This window comes from Scomber scombrus, chromosome 2 (assembly GCF_963691925.1).
Source record: "Scomber scombrus chromosome 2, fScoSco1.1, whole genome shotgun sequence".
Classification (NCBI taxonomy): Eukaryota; Metazoa; Chordata; class Actinopteri; order Scombriformes; family Scombridae; genus Scomber; species Scomber scombrus.
In genome coordinates, this window is record NC_084971.1 from 12,907,785 (window position 1) to 12,934,568 (window position 26,784).

General features: G+C 38.9%; 1 protein-coding gene across 1 annotated transcript; it reads right to left on the reverse strand.

Annotated features, from left to right (window-relative positions):
- Window positions 1-450: 450 nt before the first annotated feature.
- Window positions 451-26,032, reverse strand: smc3 (structural maintenance of chromosomes 3). Its single transcript, XM_062428080.1, has 29 exons — window positions 25,854-26,032; window positions 25,263-25,338; window positions 24,119-24,157; window positions 23,963-24,030; window positions 23,639-23,710; window positions 22,772-22,851; window positions 22,587-22,665; window positions 22,173-22,290; window positions 21,584-21,759; window positions 20,964-21,044; window positions 20,293-20,457; window positions 18,575-18,696; window positions 17,963-18,176; window positions 17,537-17,640; window positions 16,253-16,352; window positions 14,992-15,152; window positions 14,534-14,675; window positions 13,992-14,142; window positions 13,530-13,682; window positions 11,009-11,160; window positions 10,704-10,862; window positions 8,960-9,067; window positions 8,582-8,690; window positions 7,180-7,427; window positions 4,285-4,497; window positions 3,576-3,767; window positions 2,968-3,145; window positions 2,631-2,737; window positions 451-1,607 (listed from the first exon to the last, which is right to left on the reverse strand). The coding sequence occupies exons 1-29, from the start codon at window positions 25,866-25,868 to the stop codon at window positions 1,536-1,538; spliced, it is 3,654 nt and encodes a 1,217-aa protein (XP_062284064.1). The 5' UTR covers window positions 25,869-26,032; the 3' UTR covers window positions 451-1,535.
- Between the last annotated feature and the right edge of the window lie 752 nt (window positions 26,033-26,784).

The following is a 26,784-nucleotide window of genomic DNA, read 5'->3' on the forward strand; positions in this document are numbered from 1 at the left end:
ATATGCTGATATTTTTTACTTTATGGTAAATAAGTAGATTACTACTATTGATTTATACATACAAAGATATTTTTAGCAGTCACTGTAATTAAATGTACATGTAAAAAAAAGAAGGAATAATTGCAAACATGAATGAAAATGAAAATTGTATATTCAACTATACAAATATTTATGTTCAAAATAATGGGAGGGTAACTACATGCATCATATTTTCAGAAATGTAATGCTTGCAAGACATGATGAACCAGTTCATGTTAAATAATACTCCAGTCATGTGTAGCTGTAATCCTTTTGAAAAGTACATAGTATGTTTCCTAAGATGTGCCACCTTACTTATTGACAGACGTGTTATTTCTCACATGGTGAAAACTGCTTTCACCATGTGAGAAAAACTGATATGAGTAGCACAGCACCATCTAGTGGTCTTATAAAGGGATGCAATTATTTTATTTTAAAATCCTTTATTATTTTTTGAAGTTTTCTAATTACATAAAAAGGAACAAAAACATGTAAAAAGCATTGCAGATTTGAAACTAGGTACAAGATATGAGGAGTTCCATTCCAACAACATATTTACTGAAGAAATTAAATGATAAATTACAAGTTCAAGAAAAAGCACTTAATATTTAGTCATTTCAAGACCCAAATAGATATGGATTTCCACTACAGGTTGCTTGTTTTTTTAATGCTGAAATTTTTGATTTCTACAATAGATAAGTTGTTTTGGAATAAAAACTTTCACATATTTAAATGACCTCAAACAGGAAATTACACAATACAGTAACAACCATAAAAAGGAACCACAGCCTTTCAAACTTTTTAAACCATATGGCTGGTTATGACTGATACAAGTTAACATTGTTTCTCCAGTACAAAGAGTATACACTGCAGAAACCTCAGAGTGTTTTTCAAGGGTGTCGACAAAAACAACAAAAATCCAGATCAGTTTAAGACTCTCCCATTTCCACACAGCTTTAAGGTTTCACTTGAACAATCTTCATGTAAGTCATATCAAAACAGTCTGACCTGTACACAGGATGAAGCGCTTTCTAAAAAAGGTCCTCAAGGCTTGTTGCCCTTCGGAGCGCCTCTGGCACTTCTCATTTCAAATGAAAAAATAATCACAACAACACAAATGGAAATGAGTGCTTTCTTCAGACAAAATGTCTGTGTAAAATACCTACACCTGTGTTAGTTTTTCAAATCCAGTGCCATTGATAGATACAGAAGCATGGCTACAAAGGAAGGGTGACAATGTATTTGTCTCTTTTTACGAAACCATGAAGTGATGTCAAACGTAAACTGTGAACATCAGCCATTTTGAGCGAGGGAGTTGCCTGTTTTTACTGTAACATGTCCAATTATATTCTGAAGTCAGAGATCGTCCAATAGGCTTAGACGGCACTGTTGATCTATAACAGGAGAACTAAAAGAGGCTGGTAGAGTGACAGAGACATTTCTGTCTTTGGGCCCTGTTGCAAAAGGCTTCCAGCTACGCAGTGAACTGTAGAGTAGGGGGAGGAGGGGTGAGACTATTAGCCATGGGTGGTGTCATCCTCCACAAAATCTTTGGCCTGCTCCGCTGTGATCACATCGATGTGACTCACCTAGAAAAAAAAAAATACCCCACACACACACAGTTATATGACCAATCGATGCCTCCGCTTTAGCCACTCTGACTAAGCAGTAATCAGTTAGCAGTTTATGTAAGCAGTTTATGTTATGAAACCTCAAAAACTCAAAAGAAAACATTTTCTTTTCAGTAAGGCAGTTCAGCAGAAAATAAACCACGTCTACCAGGGGAAATTGTGTAGAAGTAAACAGAAAACGGCAGACTGAAATCAGTAACAACAGCCATGAGGGAAATTAAAACCCAACACCAATTAAGCTGCAAAACTGTGGGTGTCAGTCGGCTCACTGTGAAGATGGTGGTTTCTTAGATAACAAATCAATAATAACAGAATTGTACAATATTTATTGAAAAATATGGGGAAAAATGACTCCGAAGCGAAGACTGTTACTGTCTTTTTCAGACTCCTCCAGAAGGACAACGATGACACTGAACCTGAACCGTTCTATTTTAGGTTTCACAGTCATATCAAGCAAACCTTTTTATGACTACAACTCTTCGTTCCTTTTCACCCTATGTCTCATGACTGTGTTTGGGTTCGGTTCATGTTGAATAATGCTGTTTAGTTTATTCTTAAACAAGTCTGGAGAGAAGCTGCGGGTCGAGCAGCTCAGGAGCGTGTTACGCATTACGTCAGGTTTTTAAGAAGTTTTTGGTTTTCTTTCCAGGTCTATAAATGTGATGTTGTTCATTACAATACATAGTGCATACACAAAATACAAAGTTACGAAAATACAATCTCAAACTCCTTTTGTGCTGTGAGACTTTCATGCTGAGTTGGATATTTTGTGTTGCAGTTGTACTGTTAAACTTATTTTGTTGTTAAATTGGAGAAAGAAAAAAAAAAAACATCAGCAAAAACATCTTTTTTTGGAGAAACATCATAGCACTGTTAAAGTCTTCTAACGGACTGCATGTGAGAAAACCTCAGAGAAGATTCAATTTGAATGATCCCTGTGGACTTTTAACAGAACTAGAACACTTCAAGTAAAAGTCTCACCTTGTTTCTGAATTTGACACCATAGAATTTGTCAGCTGACTCGAGCAGCTCAGGCCTGAAGGTGGTGGTGATGAACTGGGCGTGCCCTGCCAGCTCAACAATCATGTCTGAAATATAGATGCAATATAAAGATAAAGGTGACGTCTATTTGAAGCAGAACTGCACAGATTACTTACAACTCAACCACAAACTGCAACCATATGTTTGAATCATCACCTCACTGACACAATGTCAACAAACCCCATTACGTTGAGCCTCACTACTCAGTTAAATGTATTTATGTATAATATTGTCCTAATTTTCTCTTTACATATATGTATTTGTGCTAACACTTTACCTGAGACGGCTTTCCTGTGCTGGGCGTCGAGGGCCTGGTCAATCTCATCAAACAGGTAGAATGGGGCAGGGTCGCACTTCTGGATGGCAAATATCAGGGCCAGAGCCACCAGAGATTTCTGACCCCCAGACAGCTGCTGCATCTCTCTCATCTCACCCTGCTTCCCTGTGAATGAAACCTGCACAGGACAGAGGAGGAAGAGTATTAGACTCCAGGCACAGAAATGTCATATTTTCACTTCATGGTTAAAAACGTGAGAATGGATGAAACAGAAAATGTTGTTATTGCGGTACAAATTACATCAAGATATTGAATATTACTGACTCACTGTGTGACTAATCTAAACACCATTCAAACACTTGATATCTACCATCTGAGAACATCTGTGTCAATTTTGTTTGTATATGAATGAAGACGGAGATAGTGGAGATATAGATGTTAATTAATTTAGCATATTTTAAGAAAAACACAGAGTTACTGATTTCTGAATTGACCACAGGTTGCAGTGCAGTGAACTTTTGTCGCAATTAAGTCAATATGCTGAAGAAAATCGACTGGGTCATCATCAGTTTTGCTGATAGGACCCCTAATGACAAACGCAATCTTACCCTGATGCCGACTCCAGTGAACTGGTCCACGGAGGGAACGCTGCTCTGTGAGCCAGAGCCCCTCTCACTGTCTCCACCACCCTCGCCCTCATCCTGAGACTGGCTGCCTTCAGCATCACCCTTCTTCATCACCAGTGTTGCTTTGCCTCCAGGCACCAGCTTCTGGAAAACCTCACTGAAGTTCTTCGACACCTGGGGGTGAGAAAATATACCAAGAACAGGCGCTGGTGAATATCAGTGATGTTCCTAAACAGTTCTTACAGTGAGAATCTACAGGTTTGTAAAAGTAAAAAAAAATCTGATTGTCTAAAACTTCAAATAGGCAAACAAAAGTATAATAATAAAAATGTTGCATATTAGCAGACATCTAGTAAACTATTTAAAGAAAAAGCTTCAACTTGCAATAATGTTATATTTCTATAATATTATTTTATTAGATAGAGACTGAAGTACTTGTGGGGACTCAGTCTATATGAACAGAACATCTGGTACCAACTAGAAAATCCAAAATATCAACTACTGACGAACTATCTTAGTGTGTAACAGTCTGCATTAATGATCCTTCAAAATTGAGTCTGTCTGTTGTGTTAAGCAATGACTGAAAGCCCGGCAGCTGGCTGATGCATCATGGACCCCAACGCTGGCTAAGTCATGAGTTTAAGTGAATGTGGATGTTCCCTTGAGGCTTTGAATCTCAGGAGTAACAAACCTGTTTGAAGGTGAGCTGGATGGCCTCGTACTTGCGCAGCTCCAGGACGTTCATGAGCTCCATGATGGATTTGTAGCCACGGTCTAGCTCCTCCTGTCGCTTGATTAGCTTTTCCTTCTGCTCAGAGAAGTTGACAAACTGGTCCAGAGCTTTCTTGTTGACATGACTGTACTTCTTCAGCTCTGTGTTGCACTGCTCCAGTTTACGGAACAACTGCATTATGGGAGGAAAGAAACAAAACAAAAGGAGAAAGATTAAATTGTTGTTAGCCCAGATGGTGTCAGTCAGCAAATCCATAAGTACGTTTATTTCTTTATCTTTAGTAAATAACTTCCAGAAACACACTAGTGTTCCGAGCAGCAAAATCTGCAATAGGAACCTTAGTGTGTGTCACCATCTCAACAGACACAAGCTCTGCAGTGTTGGAAACTTTGTTATATCCTGCTAATATATAAAATGTGAATTGATTGAACGGTCTTAAAGCAGGACAAAATCCAGATATATTCTACCTTTCAGAACAAGCATTTAAAAGTGTCTTGCTAGATTATAATAATATCTGATGATGACATGACCTTATTAATTAGGAACCAGCTTAGTCTGGCTCAAAAATGACATGCACTCTCCAAACTCTTCAAATATAAATTAATCCAACTGAATCACTAATGACCGAGGGAACATGAGCAAGTGCCATTATTACTTGGCCCTCTCATCCACTTCTGTAATCAATGGCACCATCTTGCCCCCGAGCAGTGTCCCAAGGAGAAAGATTAACTATGTGGAGTGTTTATGAGAAAGTGTAAGGCTATTTTCAGCATTGGGGGGGGGGGGGGGCGCGCGCACACACGCACTATGTACATGCTCAGACACTTATGAAAGATGCAGCCAGGTCCACTCAACTCACAGTCTAAGCTCCCAGTGGCAGCTGGCTGAAAAATCAGAGACAGAGCACTAACTAGTGTCTGAGTCACTGGTGAGTGGGTGGGATGCGATGGTGTCAAGTCTTATTCCTTGGGGAATCTGGGTCTATTTGTATGTGTATGTGCACACACTCATGGGTGTGACTCAGACTATGTCTGCACTAAGTTGTTGGAAACCGTCGTTTTTATAGTTATCTCTGCCCACAGAGAAACACCTGAACAATAAAATACTAACATTTCTTCTTCTGTGTCTTCCTTTCAGTTGGCAAACAACAAAAATGCACATCACAGCCAACATGTGTAAGGAATGAGACAAACAGCCCAGCTGACATTGTCTGACTAAACAGCTGTGTGATCAGCTTCATAAACTGGATCTACAATCTGAAAATTAAATGAGAAGCACTTTTAACGAAGTGTAATTATATCTATATCTACTATGAAGCTGATCAGATTAAAATGTTGATTTGATATGAATCAAAGTTTAACTGGGAGACATTTCTCAAGAGAAGAGCTGCCCCTGTGTGAAAGTACGAAAGCTCGCGGACTCATACAGTGGTGTTACAGAGACCAGCCAAACTTCACCTTTTAGCTGTAACAGAATTAGTAAAGCTGCTCTAATCTGATGTCAGTGTTTTCTGTCATTTTAACCAGCACCAATTGGAAATGAGAAACCAGCTGCCCGAGTGTTTTCTATTGCCCTTTGCTCCCCAAAAAGAATGAGGAAAGATGAAATGCTCGACTACAGATTCACCAGCACAGGGGTTTAATGACTCCAGGTAAGGCGCAGCGATATATTGAGTTTTTAAGATATATCGATGTTTTCAAACGTGATATAGGACGAGACGTTATCGTTTATATCAATATAGTTTATTTACACTCTTTACGGCAGTCGAGTAGTACGACAGTAAGAGGCTACAGGACGCTGTTGTGTTAGCTGTGGTCGAATGAGGTACAGAGTGAATGTAGTGAAGGAGCTCTGACAGTAAGAAAGCCGGTGAACCAGACCAATAAAAAGTTATTTTCTGATTGTTTCACAGCAGTTACGTTCAACAGCAGAAATAAACTTCCCCACACAGCCCTGCAGCTCAGCCTCAAACCTCTGAATCTGAAACGCTGGCGTGCTATTTAAAAGCACACAGCAGCGACATTATGCTGGTTTTGGTTGGTTCAGTCTAAAAAATCAAAGACTTAATGCGAGATCTTCCTTATGGCTATGATGATGATGATGATCTCTGTCTTAAAGAACTGTATGTTTCACCTCTGGGCCCTCAGTGTGTGCTGCACATACAGAGACAATGAACCAGATGAAAACTGGACAAGTACACTGTTATTGTTACTGTAAGTACAATAAAAGCCAGAGTAAAAAACCAAGAAGTAGTAGAAGTAACTTAATTTAATCCACTATTATTCAATTAAAATGTGTGGCCACTAAACTATAACGCTTTGGGAGAAACCCTAATTACTTTACGGAAAAAATATGGATATATATCGTATATCGCCATTCAACTAAAAAATATCAAGACATGACTCCAGATATCTTGCTCATCAGGAATGAGATCCAAAATGGGATTAACTATCAGAAAAAAATCTCTTCATCAGGCAAGTTAACATCAGCAACTAGCTGGTGAACACATAAGAGCATTTAGCTGCTAAGACTGGACTTACACTGGAACTGTTGCTCTGTAACTGCTGGATGTATAAAATAGGTAACTGTTCATAAGAACGTGTATGCCACAACAACTTTATAAAAGCTGATAATACTGTAGACAGAGTTGTATTTCAACTGCTGCCCCCAAGAGTCCACAAACAGATAAAATGATGAATCAAAGGTCAACAGTATGATATGTCTATTGTAACATATAGAAAATCAAACTACAACACCTGTCAGGGATGCTAATGGCAGCTAGTAGAGAATGAAACTTAAATACCACAAATAAACATGAATATATGAGGCTTTGTGTGTGTTCCCTGTGTGTACCTGTTTGAGTGTGAGGGTCTGGTACTTCTCAAATGCCTCCTGAGGCAGTGAACCCAACTCTCTGATCTTCTTCATACACTCCTCCTTCTTCTTCAGCAGCATGCCCTGCCTGTTGGTCATCTTCTCCAGTTCCTTGGTGTCGTGGTTGATGGCGTCATTCTGCTCCTTTTCGATGTTCTTCCAGCGCTCCATGCTCTTTATGTGGTCCTTGATCTCCGCCTCTGTCTTGTCAATCATAGAATCCAGATCTGGGGATAGACATGAGAGACGGTAGACATTATTGCATATATAATGTGGCATAGTCCCTGGTTCAGAAAAAGCCCAACACTGTCACAGGCTGGATTCTCTGGTTTTAAAAGTTACAGAAATAAACTTTTCCTGAATAAACTGCAAAAAACAGCCAGCACTCTTTATAAAAAGGTGCGAGTTTCATCTTCACTGAGGAACCATAATTACTCCTTCATCAACAACCTACAAATACAGAGGCTATTTCTCCCACTTTGTGAAGAGAGAGAGACAAAAGAAAATCTGATTAATTTCTGAATCATAAAAGGAAAAAGTGACATGCAAAGAGTTTCCGACAAAGGATTAAATATAATATCCACTTAAGAAGAAGCTCATGCTGTGAATATGTCATTAATAAGTTAGTGAGAATGATCAAATATGAATCCATGCAAATTAATTCTATTCAGGGACAAGTGCTTGCTGACAACTGCATTCATCCTCATCCGAGTCACAGCACCACGAGAACATTTATACAACTGTGCGTCCCGGCTGTTTGTAGAAGAACATATTATCCAAACTGTGAGACAAACACATCACAGCAATTCTCACCATCTGCTGGACATACCGATGAAAATACGTAGTCTGCAGTTTGTCAATTTAGATTACCAAGTTTTATAGGACCAATAAACATTATCCTTATTGTGATAATTAATCATTAAGATTTGATTTGTTAGTTTCCTGAAAAGGCTACTGTACAATATGGTATTATGACGTACTTGTTCATCAATCATTACATTTGCCTCTGTTTAACACATTTAGATATTTCTCTTCATGTTTTGTTTTTTCTGGCCTTTATGTAAATACTATTAGAAATTACTGAGCTGACCTTGTACTTATATTGCCAAAGATGATTGTAGTGCATTATTGGTAAATGCAGACAGATATGTGAAAGCTGAAAAAGCAACTAACACATTATATTCAATCAGAGCTTGATTGTTGTTGAGTATAAATAAAATACTCCAAATATGTTGTTTCAGCAGTTTGTTGATTTATTTTGCACATTTGCATTTAACTGAGGCAAACTAGAAACTACCACCAACCATGAAAGTATGTGTGTGTTGTTTCTAAACTTTATCTAACCACCTCCTATCTGTTTAGTCTTTAGCACAGTGCGTACCTTCTGATCGAGACAAAGTATCTTTGACACGTTTGTTGATGCCATCCAGCTCAGATGTTGTGGCTGTGAGCACTGTGCCTCCTTCAGTCTCTCGCAGCTCGTTTAGCTCCTGTGTTAATGCAAATTAGGTCACATCAAAAAAAAAAAAAGAGGGTCATGCAAATGCAAACACCCCCATTCGGACATGCATGAATCAAACACTAACAGAACAGTGTCAATACATTACAATGTTTTCTTCATTGAATCAATTTGTTTGAAAATTCAAACAAAGCACTTGATTGCAGTTCTGCATAATTATTGCAGCTCATTATAATATATATATATATATATATATGTATTTATACACCTATTTCTAGGGAGTTTATAGGGACAGCATACCTGCTCCACTTGGTCAAGACGTTTCCGTAAGTTCTCATTGAGATACGTCTCCACTCTGGTCATGATCCCCTCCAACTTGATCCTCTCATTCAGCAGCTGTCTGTTGTCCTGTGGGTGGACAGCGAAGGTCAACACAAAACATGTTGTTATGTAACACACTAGTGCATTTTACAGCTACTACTTATTCTCAAGAGTGAAGAACCTGCCACACATAATGATGATGGCAGAGTGATAGAGAATTTCAAAGGTGAGTAACAGAATATCTAAAACAAAATTTTGCATAACGTTTCTCCAACAAGACATTTGGACTGCCCTTGTTTGACCATAAACATCTTGCGCTCTACACTGAACAAACAGACGCTAAGAATTCTGATTACTTTGATAAATATCTGACACATCTGTAATTATTCACTGTAAAACTGTCTTTTCCCAAACACAGTACACAACCCCCCCCCCTCGTGTGTGTATTCACTTATGTCAAGACAAAATGCACAATAATAATAATAAGACCCTGTTTACACCTGGTATTAACTTGCATCTTGAGTGCTCTGATCACAAGTAGATAGCTATAAGTACGTCACTTCACACCTGCGATTACAATACGTCTCCACGTGCGTCACAATTGACCAGTTGTGATCGGATCTCACCTCCCCGCTCTATATGTAAATAAACACGTGAATCATTTCGGTTTGCAAGGACCAAATGCACTGTTGTTTTTAATAGGCAAGAGGCAGCAATGCACTTCCTGCGCCTAGTCTGCCAGATGTTAAAAGAAGTTTGCAAAGACCTTGACATGTGGACAAAATCAAAACTCTTTGACACAAATGGAAATCAGACAGCGTGTTTCATGTGTACTCCATCCACAAAAATCTATTTTTTAGATTTACATTTAGAAATCCCCAGACGATCAGCGGGCAGGATGATCTATGATTTTGAGGTATTGCGAGACTACATTCACACCTGTCCTTCAAGCTGTTCACTTGTGGTCGGATCACCTGACACACATTTTAATGCCAGGTGTGAAGAGGGCCCAACTCATAATTACAAGACAAAGTGTTATGTGTCAAGCAATATAATTCCACAACTGCCAACACTGCAGACCATAACATGAAATGCTCCATGTTGTGGGGGCGGAGTTGTTACACAACCATAGCGGGAATAGCTGAGAGTTCACTGAGGTGAGAGCTGAGAGCAGCTGGCAGTGAAAGAAAAAGAGGGGGCAACGCTGGATCACAGAAATATCCCACACACAGCTGCTGCCTGCTACTTTCACCTCAGTCAGGTTATTTGAACACACTAGCAGGATGGGGATGGGGATGGGGGGTTCTAAAAGGTTCAATCTGTGGGGTCTGAGACACCATGTACGATAAAAGAAGGAACAAACATTGAACATTATATTCTATCATCACTACACAAAACTGTAATGTGATGCAGCTAAATTGGATTTTGTTGTTTGATTAAGTCACAGACTGAATGTACTTTGGTTATATAAATAAGTTATAAATAAGTCAACACTTGGTCTCAGTCATATTCAAAATATTTAACACAGAATAACTGGTAGCTGAATCGGGCGGCGGCGGCAACATTGAAAGTAAACGGTATCACTTTTGAATCTTGTAGTGCTTCTCCTCAATAAAGAAACTGGACAATAAAAAAACACTTAAAATGCAGTTATTATAAACTCTGCCACAGATCCTGAGTTTAACAGACAGATCGTATGTCTGTTCCTTGTCCTCCTCCTGACCTGCTGGAGCTGACGGATCTCATCATTGAGGTCATCGACACGCCTCTGGTCCTCCAGGCTGAGCTGAGAGAGCAGATCTGTACCTAGCTCAGCCTTCAGTGACTCCCTGGTGGACTCCATGGCATGAAGGCTAGCCTCCAGACTTTGGAGACTGCGTTGCTGGAGAGGAAGAAGAGGGAGAGAAGACAGACGTCAGCGGACAGCACAGGGAGGTTGCGCACTGTAAACGAGCTGAACCTAAATATTAGAAAACGCCTCAAGTACAAATAAGGATATTATGACAACATCAGCACACAGCAGATCACCTTGGGCATGAACGTCTTCTCCGACTGCTGCCTTTTCTCCTTCAGCATCTTCATCTCTGACAGAATACTGTCTCGGGATGCCTTAAACTTCCTCTGTTGTGTCTCGATCTGCTGCATCTGGTTCATCAGTTGGTCAATCTCATTGTTAATACGTGGAGGCAACCGTTAAGGAACCTAATGTAATCAGTGTCTACAGGCTACAGCTGTAATTAACACCTCTGCTAACTACACTGCATTTTACCTTATGCAAGGCTTATATAGCTGAAATTGTGCTTACTGTAATTAAAGCCAAGTATAGACTACAACAAAACAGCATTATACACAAATGTACGATAACAGAAAAGACAGAGACTGCCTTTGTTGCGGCTCTCTTAAAGGTGAAAACAAAAGGGCTTCAATAATACAACTGGGTTTCCAGGGCACGTCTGTGTCATCACTGATATCAAGGCAGAGGATTAAGGAGAGTTGCACATACTCTTCATTAAGCTAATTTAACAGACGGTTTATTGATCCTCAGGGACTGCAGCTCTCCTCTGGCCCTTTGAGGTTTAACAAGACTCAATAAACACTGAGGCAAATCAATCTGCTGGTGGTTTTATCGATTTAGAAAGGGCCACTGAAAGTCAGAGGACAACCCTGATTCAAGACCATCTGATCATTGTCTTGAATGGGAGCAGCTGACATCTGGTCCCCCTTTCCCTGAATTAAATGACTTTTAAAAAAAAAGAAAAAGAGAAACATATTAATCTCTGTGATGACCACTTTAACACCTATGAATAAAATATAAAACAGACGCATTACACAAAGTCGATAAGAGTTGTAGCGGTTATGATGATTAATCACAGCACAAGTGCACTTATTGCATGACCTCAATACTTCCACTGCAATGTGGTGCTGGTGGCAAAATGAAGTTGGCAACTTGAAATAGAAGGAATGGATTGAGGTGCATCAGCGTAATCTCATGCTTATTGACAAGAGAAAGGTGGAGAGTGAAAAACAAGAGGCTTTTAAATAATTGATCTGTCCTGTGACTCACTGCTGCAGGACTGAAGGACGAGCGCAGTGTCATAGGCTCAGTCATCCGTTCCCCCTGCCTATTGACACATGCACGTAATCACCAGGTGCGCATATTCACCCGCACACACATTACCGGCTTGGAGTGTGAAGCAACACACAACCAAACAGGTATGCAAACACATAGTTGTTCATACCTAGGCGGAAGTGACCATATCTATAAACATGCAGTACATGCAAGACCAAATCTTCTTTCCAGCTCTGACAGCAGTGAGTCATGGCTCTTTCCAACATGACCTGACATCCTCTAATCCTTCTTGACCTGCTAACACCTTCTCATAGCATCCGAGTCAGCCTGCTGCTGGCTTTGAGGTAGCTATATACCCCAGATGTGTTTAATCCTTCTCTAAAATACAAACTCAGCCACATGATATCACCCTGTAATTGTGTGAGGGCAGCACTCAAGGGGTTATCACAAATACAGCTCCTAGATAGAGCAAATGCAACTATATAGTGCAGGGTAGTGTGTAAATTAAAACATATTTCTTCCGACAGAAGAGGAGAGTCTGAGGGTTTTTTTTTAGACTAACATTTTGGTTCTAAAACAATTGCTTTCTTATTTACTTACTGTTTGGTATTCATGTGTGACTCAACCCATTTTGTTATAATCAATATGTAGCCCCATTTGTGACATTTGCTCCGTTCATCAACTTAGGGGAGAAATACAAATGTAATTTTTTTGCTTGTTGTCTGACATCTATACAAAAAAAAGAAAGTATTTTCGTGATCTAAAAAGGTGTTTATTGTCTGCACGAAATGAGAACATATTTCCCTGGGACAAAATCAACATTTGAATCCAGTATTTCCACAGACATTGCTTACCTTTTCAGCGACAGCACTACAAACAGCTGAGTATTGAGCTGCACAGTGGGCAGTCTGTGTAATACTGAATTTAAACGTTGGTTGCAATTTGGGGCAAGATGTTCTCATCGCAGGGATGATTTTTAAAATAACTTAGAAGAACCAACCTGCTGGATAACACGTAAAAAAAAAAAAAAAAAATTATTGCCCTCCTTAGGTTTGCCCTGAGAAGTAAATGTGAGCAACGTACAGAGCACTGAATTTACAAATAGGAATAATTAAAATGTTGACCTCAATAGGTAAAAAAATCTGTCTCTCTGATGAAGTGGTAGTTTGGGGAAGTTTTTCAAGAATCACCACAGCCGTAAACTAAGCCAAAAATAACGAAATAAAGGCTGAGTAAGACCTTTCCAATCCACATTGAAATATTCACAGATTGTCTAAAAACCTGCAAAGCTATCTGCAGCACAGCTATCCATATAGCCACTTGCCTAAACTCTGATATAAATCTTACATTTAAAAGTATTTCAATTACATGCTCTGCATTCCCAATGGAGAGCATGTGGAGACAACATTTTCCTGTAGCCATAAATGATTAAACCTGTTCTTAAATCAACAAACCCATTATACAGCATTAAAAGGATATGCTCAATGTTTCTGCGCAGATTCTCGTTGAGCTTGGCCTCCAGTTCACCCAGCTCCTCCTCGGCCTTCCTCATGTCCTTCTGCAGCTCCAGACGAGACTTTCTGGTATCGTAATAGCCTCCTGTCAGAGCTCCACGGTGGCTCACCTGGTCACCTACAAGGTCACAACACGATGTACCGTATGTAAGAGATAAAAGGCCACGAGGACTGTCATTACATTCAGTCCTAAAAATAAATCCCATGCTACATTAAAAAAAGGTTCAGTGTTGCTGAGGCAAATAATACCAAACCTTACTCTGAAAATACAAATAACAGATATCCTTTCATAAATATTAACAGATGTTGACTGATTAACTCTACTCATTGTTGTGTGACAAGGACTGGAACTCCTCTCCTCTGCTGCTCATTATATTTATTCATTTATTGGTATATATACTATAGTGTGTATTTCAGGTGAGCTTACCCTCCAGGGTTATACAGTCCATGGTGAAAGCTCTGGCCAGCTGGGTGGAAACCTCCATGCTGCGACAAATCAGGGTCTTCCCAAACACATGCTTGAAGGCTTTGTCAAAGTTGGTGCTATAGCGCAGCTTGCTGATCATGGGAATGGCGTCCTGGGGGGGTGAAAACAGGTTGGTATGAACATAAAAGCAAATACTACACACTGTATTGTCAAACAAGAAGTAGTAGTACAATTAGGAAATGTAAAATGTATTTGTGTTGTGATGAGGGAAAGTTTGCATGGTTGTAATTCATCTGAATGTTGCATCAAAGGCTTGATGTAAGAAAGCACCTGTCAATTAGTAAATGCAGATCATTTTTGTCCCTAACAGATAAACAAGAGTCAACAATCACAGCAGCAGGTAACTGTTGTGAATGTAACATAAAAACTAGATTAGTTATATACCGTATAGATACATTTATATAAAACCTCATAACTATGCTTAAAAATGCTCTCCTATATTTTGAACTACGCAAAGTACATCATGTACACAAAGTCCTTACATTGGTCTCAGGGTAGGCGGTGTCCCTGACGTCAAGCTTGGTGAGAGGGAGGAAGGTGACTTCTCCAGGAAGGTTCATTTTGTTGAACTCCATTAGTATTTTGGTGCTGACTTCATCAGTCTCCACAATGTGGTAAAAGAGTCTGAAAAAAGATAAGATCATGAAAATAAAGAATGGATGGGTTTAACACAGTGTTGTATAATCTGTTGATACTGTTTGTGCGCTTTTATTGCTTTATATGTACTTTTATTGCTTCTATTGTCCTTGTAACAGAGAGCTTGCTCTTAATGCCTCCATTAAATAAAGGTTGACACAGGTCACCTATGTGTTAGCGTGCAGCATGTGAACAGGGAAGGTAAAAGTCTACTTGTGTTTTGGTGCAAAGTGTTCACACCTGCCACAAATGTTTGTAAGTCACATTTTTTTATTGAAAACAATGAGAAGAAAAAAAAGCTGACCTGGTACCAGCAGTCACCTCCACGCAGGTGTAAAAGGCGGGCTCGCACTCAAAGTTATTCATGACGATGCCATGATAACCATTGATGACATGCTGGTTGATGCCCTTCCTACGGAAATGCTCAAGGACTTTGTTGATGCTGTCGATACCATTCAGAATGGCCTGGAGGAAGAGGACGAATATTGAGCACTTTATTTATAAAGTAAAAAGCACCTACTATTGCTCTTATTTAATTAGGATTGGAAAATAACTGACATGAAGTATATATTCTGATACATCTTTGATATATCACTTTTAAATGAAATTAAAACTGTGAAAATCTCAAAATGCACTAAAAGCACTAATACTAATACACTAATATAACTGATTATAATGTTATTCAGATTTTTTCTCTCACAAAAACAGCCATGACTTCCTCTCAAGCAGAGCGCTGATATAAGAGCAGGAAAATGTTTTTTCCATTAGCTGCCTCCACATTGACTGTATAGACAAATGCACAGAGAGAAATCTCTTTATTTTGTCAATATTGTGCAACACTATAAACTGTGCATAATTAATTTAAAATATGAAATAGGACAGACAGTCCATCAAAGCCTGGAGACAGGATGAGTCAGCCGGGACCAATGAAAGAAAAATAAATGCAGGACATTTGTCCATGAAACCACAGACAGCATCCTTTCATCTCAGCAGAAATTATTCAGAAGTGATATTTGATTGATGCATCTGCACAGAAGAAACGACTGGCAGTGACTGGATGGGCCAGTGAGGAATGAGTCATATGTAAATTTAGCCAGCTATGATAAAGGTGCCAGTAGCGAGGCAGATGAATGATTCCATTTGATATACCTATCCTAACAACAGGCTGAGTCATAAAGTGAGTCTTTCGCAGTATTCAGGTGGGCTCAGAGACAGTGAGGCACTTTTTCACTTGGGGGTTTAATTTATCTTCACTTGCCCATTTCCTCTCCCTTAGTACTTCAACAAGTTAAGTGCATGTGTGAAGGTTTAATAGACATGTGGCATGACAAGCTACCTCTGCTTCTGAGTGCCATCCAGAGAAAAGGGTGGTGAGTGTGTATTGTTAGCAAGCTAGTAAAAGGATTAATGAGATACCAGTATTTTACCACAGCTTTCAACCGTCATCATTTACATGTCTGTGCACAAAGACAAGTGCAGCACTTGTGTCCAGACGGAAGTGTTAGGTATCCCGTAGTTCCGTTATACAAGTCAATAATTATGCAATCATGCACAGAGACACAGACCTTGCCTGTGGCCGCTCGAAGGAGCTGCTGTTTCTTCTCCAGGTCCTCTCGTTTGGCTGCCAGGGCCTGCTGTTCTGCATTCTCCTCACGCCACAGGTAGCTGCACAGACATGGACAGTCACACACTGTTACACTTATGTCACCAGAAACACAAAAAGTCAACTGCAGCCATGATACTGATGACAGAAGTCAGTCAGTGATTTAAAAAAACAACAACATTATGACAGAAAGAGGCGCACTGTTATGACTTGGTAATGTGAATAATGACTGAATAAACACAAACAAAAAAGAAAACAATGAAAATCTCAGGTTGGTTTTAAATTTAATTTGCATTTTTGAAGTCATTTTTTTTTTTACCAATATTGAGACGGTCAGCTTTTATCCTCATAAATACAAACAAATACCTTAATTCTTATTAAATATTCAAATTTAAATAATTGAAACAGTTAGACTGCCAAAGCAGTCCCCCTCTTGTTTCAATTAGGATCATTTCTTCCTAATTTTAGATTATACATTACCAACAGCATGTGGCATCTGCATGTTGTATTCCATCTATTAAAGCTGTCTTCACGCTGCCTTTTCACCCAATACACCCAAACAATGGATGACAGAGGAGGGTGCAGACAAGCGTCTTAACATATTCATGAAAATAATTTAATTCAGTTTTATTTAGGTTGGTTTTTTATTGAATTTAGAGGAATTCAGTTTGGTTTTTTTAAAGAAAAAGATCACAACCTCTTTTTTCAATTTTAAAAATGAGTGCCTTGAGTATGTAACCTAAAATTATACTTGGAAAGACCTGAATGGAAATGCTCCATATGTCGTGTTTTAAAGAAGCAGGGAAGCCTCTCTCTTGACTCTCATTTCATTACGAACTTGCTCCAGAATTAATCCAGACTGGAAGATATTATAAAAGCAAAAAAGTGTCAGGCAGCAGAAGCCTGAGGGATCCTCCTCCTCTGCATTATATAAATACACCTTGTTGTGTAAGTGGACATAGAAGGCCCACTGACATTCACAGCAGATAATATTGTGGTATGTCAATAAAGGTTGCCAGGCAAACACAGCATAATGGCTTAAAAGGGAGGGGGTGAACAACTCAACCTTTCAGCTTAATAAAAGATACCGGCATGAGTCATGTGAGAATACATATAAATCAAGTGACACTATACTATGTGGAGTTACTAAAAAATATAAAGCACAAGTGAAGGTTGAACTGAAAATGTAATTAGGTGAAAGATGTGATGTCAAATAGGAGGTTAGAGGCAAAGATAAGAGTCTTACTTTCTTTCGCTCTGCAGCTCATCTTTCCTGTTCTTCACCTCATAATACTTTTTGTCCAGCTCCTCAACACGGGTCTTGACCTCATTTAGATCTTGATCGAGTTTCTAAAGAGACAAGTTGAAAGTGGGTCAGACACAGTCAGGGGTTAGATTAAACCAGCAGAAACCTTTTACAGCAACAAAGCAGTTTTTATGATCCATAACAACTGGATGTAATTTTAAGGGGGGGGGAAAGTGAAGAGAATAACACTTACAAACAGTAGTGAAATCAATGATAGTTATAGCTATAAAAAGTACCATTCTTAAACTGTAACTCCCTTTGAAACTGGTCTTAAAAATTAGTATGAAAACCAGCAACTAGCAAATAATCGAAATATAAAACTGAACAATGGAGAAAAAGTGCTGTGGTATCTGTTCCTCCTCTTACATTGTACTGCTCCAGGTTCTTCTCCTTGTTGGTCTCTGTGTCCTCCAGGTCTTTGTGGATGGCTGCGATCTGCCTCTTTTTATCATTGATGGCCTGGTCCAGAGACTTCAGCTCCTTCTTGATCCACTTGTCCCTCTCTTCTTTGGAGGTGAACTGACTACCACGACCCTGCTTGGCGTACAGGTCCGTCCTCTCCTGCGTAGCCTGAGCCAGTCTGAAAGGAGATGGCACCACAGAAGGAGTTAAGACTTTGTAAACTAAACCACAAGTTCACACAGAAAGCCACATCAATGGGTCATTTTTTTCATATTAATTCCCTGAGAAATTATCCATGTAAATGTGTGCAAAGTTCATCTTGTCAGCCAACAGTTATATTTTCATAATTTTGATGCATCTGTGTGCCTCAAAGGAACTCAGGGTCCCATGTCTGCAATTCAGGATTCAAAAACATTTGTAGCACACCTGCACCAAAGTGCTTCAAGAGAATCCATGAATATCCATCTCTTGATCTCTCACTATCAGAATGTATTCATAATGTAATGACTGACTCATCAAGTTAAGGCTGGTCACTAGCTGCTCGGGGTGCCATAGCTGTGAGTGAGTCATCCCTACCTGGAGATGCCCCGCTCCTCTTTTTCCTTCACCATGTTGAATTTGGGCTCCGTCTCCTGTAGCTCCTTCTGCTTCTCCTCAATTTTCTCCAGCAGCTTCTGGCGCTCCTTCAGTAGGCGTTTCTGTAAGAACAAAAAACAGGCAACTTTACAACAGCTTCCAAATGTAGAATAGATAAAGATGGTAAGAAAAGAGAAACAGAAAGTAAAGATTAAAGATCAAATACATTAAGTCAAGTCAAGACTGAAGGTGCTGAGGAGGACAACTGCTAAAAAGACTTTGATACAAAACTCACTATCCAAAGATATAGGCTGCTCCAATCACCTCAGTATGGTATTACCTATATACCCACATCTATACACTACATTTGCTCATGCTACCTTATCTTACTGTAATTGACAGTGAAATGTAAACGGTTGAGTTCTGCCTTTTCACTCCACCAATATCATGTTATTAACCAACATTTTGAAAATCTATTTTTGACATTGAATTGATTCAGAATAGGAGATAAAACTCAAACTTCTCATGTGAATTGATTTTTTCACCCATGCCTAAAAAAGAAGAAATATTTCCCTGTGTAGAATGACCTATTATGAAAAATGCATGCCTCCTTTGTGTCAAGATTTTGAAAATTATTTTTGAATCCTTCTCTTGAACTTCATTAGTGAGGTGCATCATTACAGACACCAACAGGGATCACAAACTGCAGAGCCGCCCACTGACCACTGCCAGTGGGCAGAATTTTTGTCAGTCAAGGCCGCCTCAAATCTGATCAAAATCAGTACTATCATCAGATAGTGACGCACTTCTGCTTCCCTTGCTTTTCATTTTGCTCCAACAACTTTTGGCTGATGCTGTGCCAGTTTTAGCCAGGTGGGCTTAATCCAACCACCAGCCAGCATGCTGCCTGGGACCCATCATGGTCCTCAGACAGATTGAGCCAATAAAGCTTTTCTGTATGATTATTCATACTCACACATGCACACAAACACACACTGAACATGAGGCCATAAGGACAGTGAGCCATGCCAGCTCTGTACACACCAACTCATGCCAGGAGTGATGTATAGTGGGACTGCTGGCAAGAGTCTGATACGCAGGCTGGTGCTGCCTCTATTTTGGTTCGTCATCCCAGTACTGGAGCAGAAAATAGTTTTACTTAAAAATTCAGCACCAAAACTGTTAACTACATTTGGCCATACTTCTTGTTTTTGAGGGGAGAGGAGACATTAGGATCTGTGCTTTTTGTTTGGTCAGTGAATCTACTGAGACAATCAAGAGAAAATTAGTGATGCTTTTGTAAATTAATTCGAGTCATTCATCAAGTAAAAATAAACATTTTCTGTCAACAATTTTTGAATTTTTCTGACATTGTGTTTTTATATTTATGTAAACTGAATATGCCTGATTTTGTTCCCCTGTTCCCTTTGGGCTCTGGTAATTTGTTTTCTTTCATTTATTTATTTTACTACAAAAACCACATAACTGAAAAAAATTCAGCAACCAATGAGAGGCCATGAAGACTACCACGTACTATTCTTGCAGATACATGAAAAGTGAATGATTGTGGACATTTACCAATCTTTTAAACATGTATGAACGGAGTGGGTGCAAAGAGAAAAAGACTATCATCCCTCTACATACAGTGCTGTAGGGGAAGGGGGAGTGTTGTTGCAGTATCACGTGTGCAGAGTGACGCAGATGGGAGGCTTCCGTACCCTCTGTTCGCTGTTGCCTGCCAGCTCGTCCTGCAGGTCCTTGGCCTTCAACTCGAGCTTGGTCCTCTGCTTGATCTGCTCCTGGCGCTCGGCTGACAACTGCTCTCTCTCCTCCTTCATTGCGGAGATCTTGGACTTCAGCTCCCGCACAACACGCTCTGTCTCCTATAGAACGAGAGCCAAAAGGAAGAAACAGGCGATGAGATTTAATTTGAACTATAAGAGCTTACTTCCATGTCAGTAAATAAATGACTATCCATTTATTTACATTCAAATACACGAAATGTCAGCGGTTGGGAACGTCAGCAGTTTAAAAATGTTTTAATGGTATTCATTTTCTATTCTCACTACAAAAAATATTAAAGATCATGATGACACATAACCAAAGTTAATATCACTCAAGTAGTTTTGTATTCTATTTCAGTTTTATCTTGCCTGACATTTTGTGATTCACAAATTATGCTTGCGTAGTGAGTACATTATAATCTCTCAGTGTGAGATATTTAGAATAATCATGTTTTTAAAAGTACAACATTCTACAGCATAAGTATGACATTTTACCATATGATTTTTTTTAACTGTATTTCAGTGCATATTATAGCAATTTTTGTTGAATGTTCATTTTCATCCACCACTAATCACAGGTTTACATCCATGATGGATTACTTTACCTCTACTTTGTCTCGGGCATCTTGCTGAGCATCGCGCAGCTGTCTGGATTTGTCTCCACAGGTCTCTCTCTTGGAGGACAGCTAGAAGAAAAAAAACACAAAACAAAAGGCTCGGTTTTGAAGCTGTACATAACTGAAATACCACTTAAATGCTTAGTGGACAGGCCACAGTGATTGGTAGATTGTTGCATTCAAGCATCTACCAAAACAAGGCAGACTCCTTTATTCTAACACATTTTTAAATGCCTAAGTGTCTCATATTTTCATATATGTGCCATACATGAAATGCACATGGACTGTTGGTTTCTAGTTGAGCCAACCTAGCTTTATGATTGCTGCCATAGAGACAGTGCTAAAGTAAACAATCTCATAATGATGTTTTGACTTGGTTGCCTGGGTGCTGTCTGAATAATTCGTACTGGGTCTACACCCACACTTTGAATTGTAACTGTCATCTTCTTGGTTGATCAACTTTGTGTTTGTCAATCAATCTTTTTGCTTATGACATCCCTCTCTCCTGGAGTTTCTGAATTGACGAGCTCACAGATCACCTGTGATCAAAATGCTATATGCATAAATTTTGGTCATACACAGTTCAGATCTTTGTGGGATTCTCTTACCTCATCCAGCTTGGCACGGGTTTCGTTCAGCTCCTGGTTGTAGATGGTGTACTCCAGGGCTCTTCTCATCTTGTCCCATTTCTGGTACTGAGCCAACTCCTCCTTCTCATCCTCCAGGGTGTGCAGACGCTCTTCAATGTATTTCAACAGCTCATTGATCTTCTCCCTCTTCCCCTCTGCGATAGACACACAAGTTGTTGTTTTTGTAATGCAAATAAGTGATGGTTTAGTGGCTAATTCTGTTTGCTAGTACTGTATGTAATTGTATGTTTTTCACTATCATGTATAATGAACATGGAATAACAAAAGTGAAATAACACCATTAAGACTTGTTTTTACATTACTGTTCCTCAATGGACACAGATGTATTTCCAGCATTATTTTCCAAATGAAACAACCTCAGGTTTTTTTTGTTACTGTGCAGTACAGTGTGCACTATTTAGACTGTTCTTATGAAGCCTATGGCTCAAGAAATGTACTAAGTAATTATAGATGGACAATAGGAAACTTTTTCAAGAACACAAGAATTTTGTAATCGTGTCTCACATGCGTGAACGTACTCAACACAATAACATTAAGAAGCTCATACCTGTTTCTTTCATGAGTGAAATACTCTCCTCTTTGCGCTCATCATACACCCGTGTCCCTGCCACCTCTCTCAGCAGTTTCAGACGCTGGGAGTCGGGTGCCGTAGCCATTTGGTTGATCTGAATGAACCATTGAAATAACGAGTGAGACAGAATACCATACTGTTCATGTTCCCTACTTGACACAATACACTTTACATTAGTGGATGTTAATTTATGATTTAACATATAAATTACAGTCCCTCTATCAGTTGATATTGTACTGTTGTGATTTTAACATGAAAAAAACCCAAAACAAAACACCCAACTAAAGACATCCAGCACTCTGGCCTTAAGCTCTGCTTACATATTATGAAGAACAAACCCAAAAAAATGGGTTAAACAAGTATGAGGTTATGCAACCACTCCTCTCTCACCTTTCCTTGCTTGACAATGTAGTAGGGGTTACTGCGGGAGAAGCCGGCACTCTCCAGAAGGTTCATGACATCATTCTTACTGCAACAATCACAGACTCCATCAAACAAGTGATTACATGGATTGACAGAGTTGTTATTTCCTGTGATTACAGGGACACAGACAGTCTGTCCACAGCAATACTTACGTCACCATCTTCTTGTCTAAGAAGTACTGGTCCTTCTTTGCACCGATGACACGACGAAGGGAGACTTCTTCTTTATCAATCTGGAGGGTGAGACATTTATGACTGGTCAGGAAGAGAATCACGCTGCAGCAGAATTTACTGGTTATGTCATAGTATTAGTCACCTCCCTGATTACAGCTTCACACCAAGTTAAAACCAATCTTTGTATTTCTACAGTAGTACAAACATCCTATCTGTCAAAATAATAAGCACAGTGTTTACTGAAGCAGTCTCGACTATATTGAGAGGTCACAACCACAGTCCTTAGCCTAGGTAGCCTAGGCTAAGGACGCTCATAGAAGCAGTTCTAAAGGTAATATTAATATCAGGTAGTTTGCAAAATATATTGATTATGATGTTGTTTACTATTGTGAGAGTCTTGGTATAAATGCAGTTGTAAAATGGGCTATGCCAAAGGCCTCCCTTAAAAGTTTTTTTCTCCTTTGTCTAATTTGGTGGGTGTGTTAGGTGTTAAGGTCACTTATTATAATGCTGTTAATTTGGCATTGGTAGGTGTTGTACACAGACCAGGCATCAGCGGTGTAAAATTATATTGGACAGATGACACTATGCACTTTTTAGATTACAATCCAGATGGCGTGACAAATACACAAGTGCACTTCAAGCCTGAATTTATGATGGCAGCAAAATTTTAAACAACAAAGTATTTATTACATAGACAGACAGGTAGGCCTCATGCTAACACAGGAAACAGAGTATTATTTGAGAGGCTTATTGAAAGGTTTCAACAGTACTGCAGTAGGAGGGGGAAATCAATCCTTTTGTCAGACATTACAATAATAGGATCAGAAATTGTCTCATTCCTACCGGCAGCCGGTTGTCAGAGTTGTCAAATATAATCTCAACAAAAGCCGAAATGACACGAGGACCAGTTCCCTCCTACAGTGACAGGGGAGGAAAATTCATGTATACATTGAGACAATAATTGAACATGGACTGCATGTTATAATGTGTTTATAGATGTTTTACATGTTACATGCTAATAACAGATACAGTAACTACTAATGTTCTTAAGACTGTTGTAATCCAGCTGTGATTAGAAAGTTACACAGGTTACATAAGTGAAAGGTTCATTTTATTTTCAAAAAAGTAGCTGGACCTGTTGTGTGTGTATCATTTGCCAGTACTTACATGGAGCAAGGCCAGGCGCTGCTCAGGTCGAAGGTGGCTGAACTCATCACTGAGCACAAACTGAATGGCTAAGGAAACAGAAAGGAGCCATGATTTTAGACAATGAGCTTTACAAGAGGGGACCATGTTTGACTGCTGTCATTGAGGCCAACTTACCATAGAAAAAGTTACTTTTTCCTGACCCATTTCTTCCAACTGTAACAGGGGGGGGGAAAAAACACAAAATGAGGGCATGATGACATACAGCATGTTCACAGCCACCCACATCAAATTTTGGCTCACTATTTTTTTCAGCTTATGTATGTGCCTTCATTCGAAGTACGCCCCAAGCACATGAACGCTATATACTTACATAGTCAAGTTCATTTTATTTGTATAGCATTTTTCATATACAATGGCAGTTCAAGGTGCTTAACATCAGCATAAAACCAATTGACCAACATGACAAAATAACTTTAAAGACGTTTAAAATACAGGAGCCAACTAAGTGTAAATAAAGTAACATGTCTTTTTTTCTTTTACCATTTAATGTTTAACTCAGCACTGCTAGCATTTTTCACCTCTTTGCACTATTTGTATCCTTCTTACACTGTGACTGTTTCACACGTATATAATCATACCTTGCGTATATCTCTGAAGATTGTTGTGTTGCTATTTGTGTAAGTACACTGAAAGACAATTAACCAGAGTCAAATCCCTTGTGTGCGTTAACATGCTTGGCTGAAATACAATTAAAATCAAACACCAAATCAAGCACACACACACAAAATAATACCAATAAGGAAAACAGGAAGAAAAAAAACAATAAAAAGTTCAAAAATAGTTGTCCAGCCACGCACACTCAGGTAAGAAACTGGTCAATCATAACCCTGAGAAAACAAAAAAAAAGTTTTCTTTTTCTTTATTTTTTAAGAGTTTAAAACATACCTTTACCACAGAGCTTTTAGTTAATCTGTGTTTTTTCTTGTATTTTAGACTTGTTTTTATTAAGTTTCCTCTTTTAAATCTATTTTAACTTTTATCATTTTTTTATTTGTTTTAATGTTTGTTTGTTTTTCACTTATGCTGTTTTTATTTAACTTGCTGTACTTCTTTGTTCTTGTTTTATCGCTTTAAATGTAAAGCACTCTGAGCTGCATTTTATGGATGAAAGGTGCTATAAAAAGAAAGTTAAATAGTTATTATTATAAATGTGAAAACATTACAGAGCAGGACCAAAATAAGTGGATCTTACTCCTGGTACAGTAAAACCACAACTACACCATAAGCAATGAGCATGTGCGGAAAAGTTGATACTCACCAATGACATTGTGCTTTGGACTGAACGGGTCCACCACAGTTTGGTCCCTGTAACTTCTGAACCCCTGGATGATGACCTGCACAGGACCCCGGAGACCACCGTGAATACACAGCCCGTAACACCATCATAACCACAGAGGAGTTATGGATTACTACCACTAAACACATACACAGGGCCTTAGCTGACGCTCATCGTTTGGCGACCATCTCATACACATAAAACACTGGTTAAACCACCACAATAACGTCAGAGTATATCTCTAAATACGAGAAAGCAAGTTAAAAGCAAGTTGACTGCAGGATGCCGGTGCAATGTTGACACAGACTAAATCAAGTAACGTTAGCCTCACGTTAGCTTGTAGCGTTGGCCTAGCTTCCTAAAAGGGGGACGGGCAATTCAATGCAATATTAATCTAGGTAGCGGTAGTTAGCGTTTATAGGCTAAATATCTAAATTTGGTGTGATCCGGCTTAACTTTGCGACTAATTTAAAGCTATAATTCGTGTTGAAACGCTGTATTTTGAACACAATTATAACGTTATGCTAGCCTCATTAGGCCAGTCTCTAAGTAACTGTAGTGTTCCTCGCTTACCTGTTTGATGTACATGGCTGTCTAAGTAGGCCGTCTCCTTGGCTGAATTTGGAGATGAACTCCCCCTCCACTAAACCGGAGAAGTCGGGAAGTTAATAACCCGAATTTATCAGAAAATATCCGAAATATTTGCATTCAAAATCGGTGAAACACTGTGCGGCAAAACACAGAATAACATGGAAAATGGCGGCGGGGGCGGGATGTAATGGATTATACCATGATCTGAAAACCGGGATGGTAGCAATAAGCTTATACTAGATAGTGTATGGTTTTAATGTAAATTAGGTTGCATTTGAGAATTAAACTATACAGTGGCTTTAAGAGCAGTATGCCGCATTTTCTGTAGTGCGTTTTGTTGTAAACAACAGGTTTGGCATGTTTATTTTTTAAATGCCTCCCTATTTTTACAGTTGGTACAGTCCAGCTGTCTATCCTCTGGGCGCCAAATACCGAAAAGAGCGTGTGTTGACAGAAGTATGAAGTCTATACATTAATTTGTTAATTATTTTATCCAAATTTCACATACACAAATCTAAATTTTCTGGAACTGTCTGCGTATGTTAAAAATGACATCTCTTCTATATATGATTGTGAAAATAAAAAAGCTGTTAAAACATATGATCTCTGTAAGCTTTACAAAATATTAATTGAATAAGTATTCCCTTTCTTCTTTCTTTATCTTGGTGTCACCCTTAAACGTCCTGGCGTGTTTATGATTGTATGTTTGTGTAATATTGTTGTATACACTTATTTTGTGTTGTTGTCAATAAAGAAAAGAAAAAAGTATGAAGTCTATAGTATAAACTAAACTTATTGAATTAAAGCTGCTGCTTGGCAAAACTAATAATAATAACAATAATAATAATAATAATAACAACAATAATAATAATGATAATAATAATCGTTATTATTATTATTATTAATAATGTTA

Bases quoted from the DNA above. Each gene is read 5' to 3' on its own strand.
- smc3 (XM_062428080.1), bottom strand. The intron at 22,291-22,586 runs GTGAGAGAGGAG...TGGTTCATTCAG, and splicing joins ACATTGTCAAGCAAGGAAAG to ATCAACCAAATGGCTACGGC. The intron at 13,683-13,991 runs GTAAGCTCACCT...GTGACCTTGTAG, and splicing joins GGACTGTATAACCCTGGAGG to GTGACCAGGTGAGCCACCGT.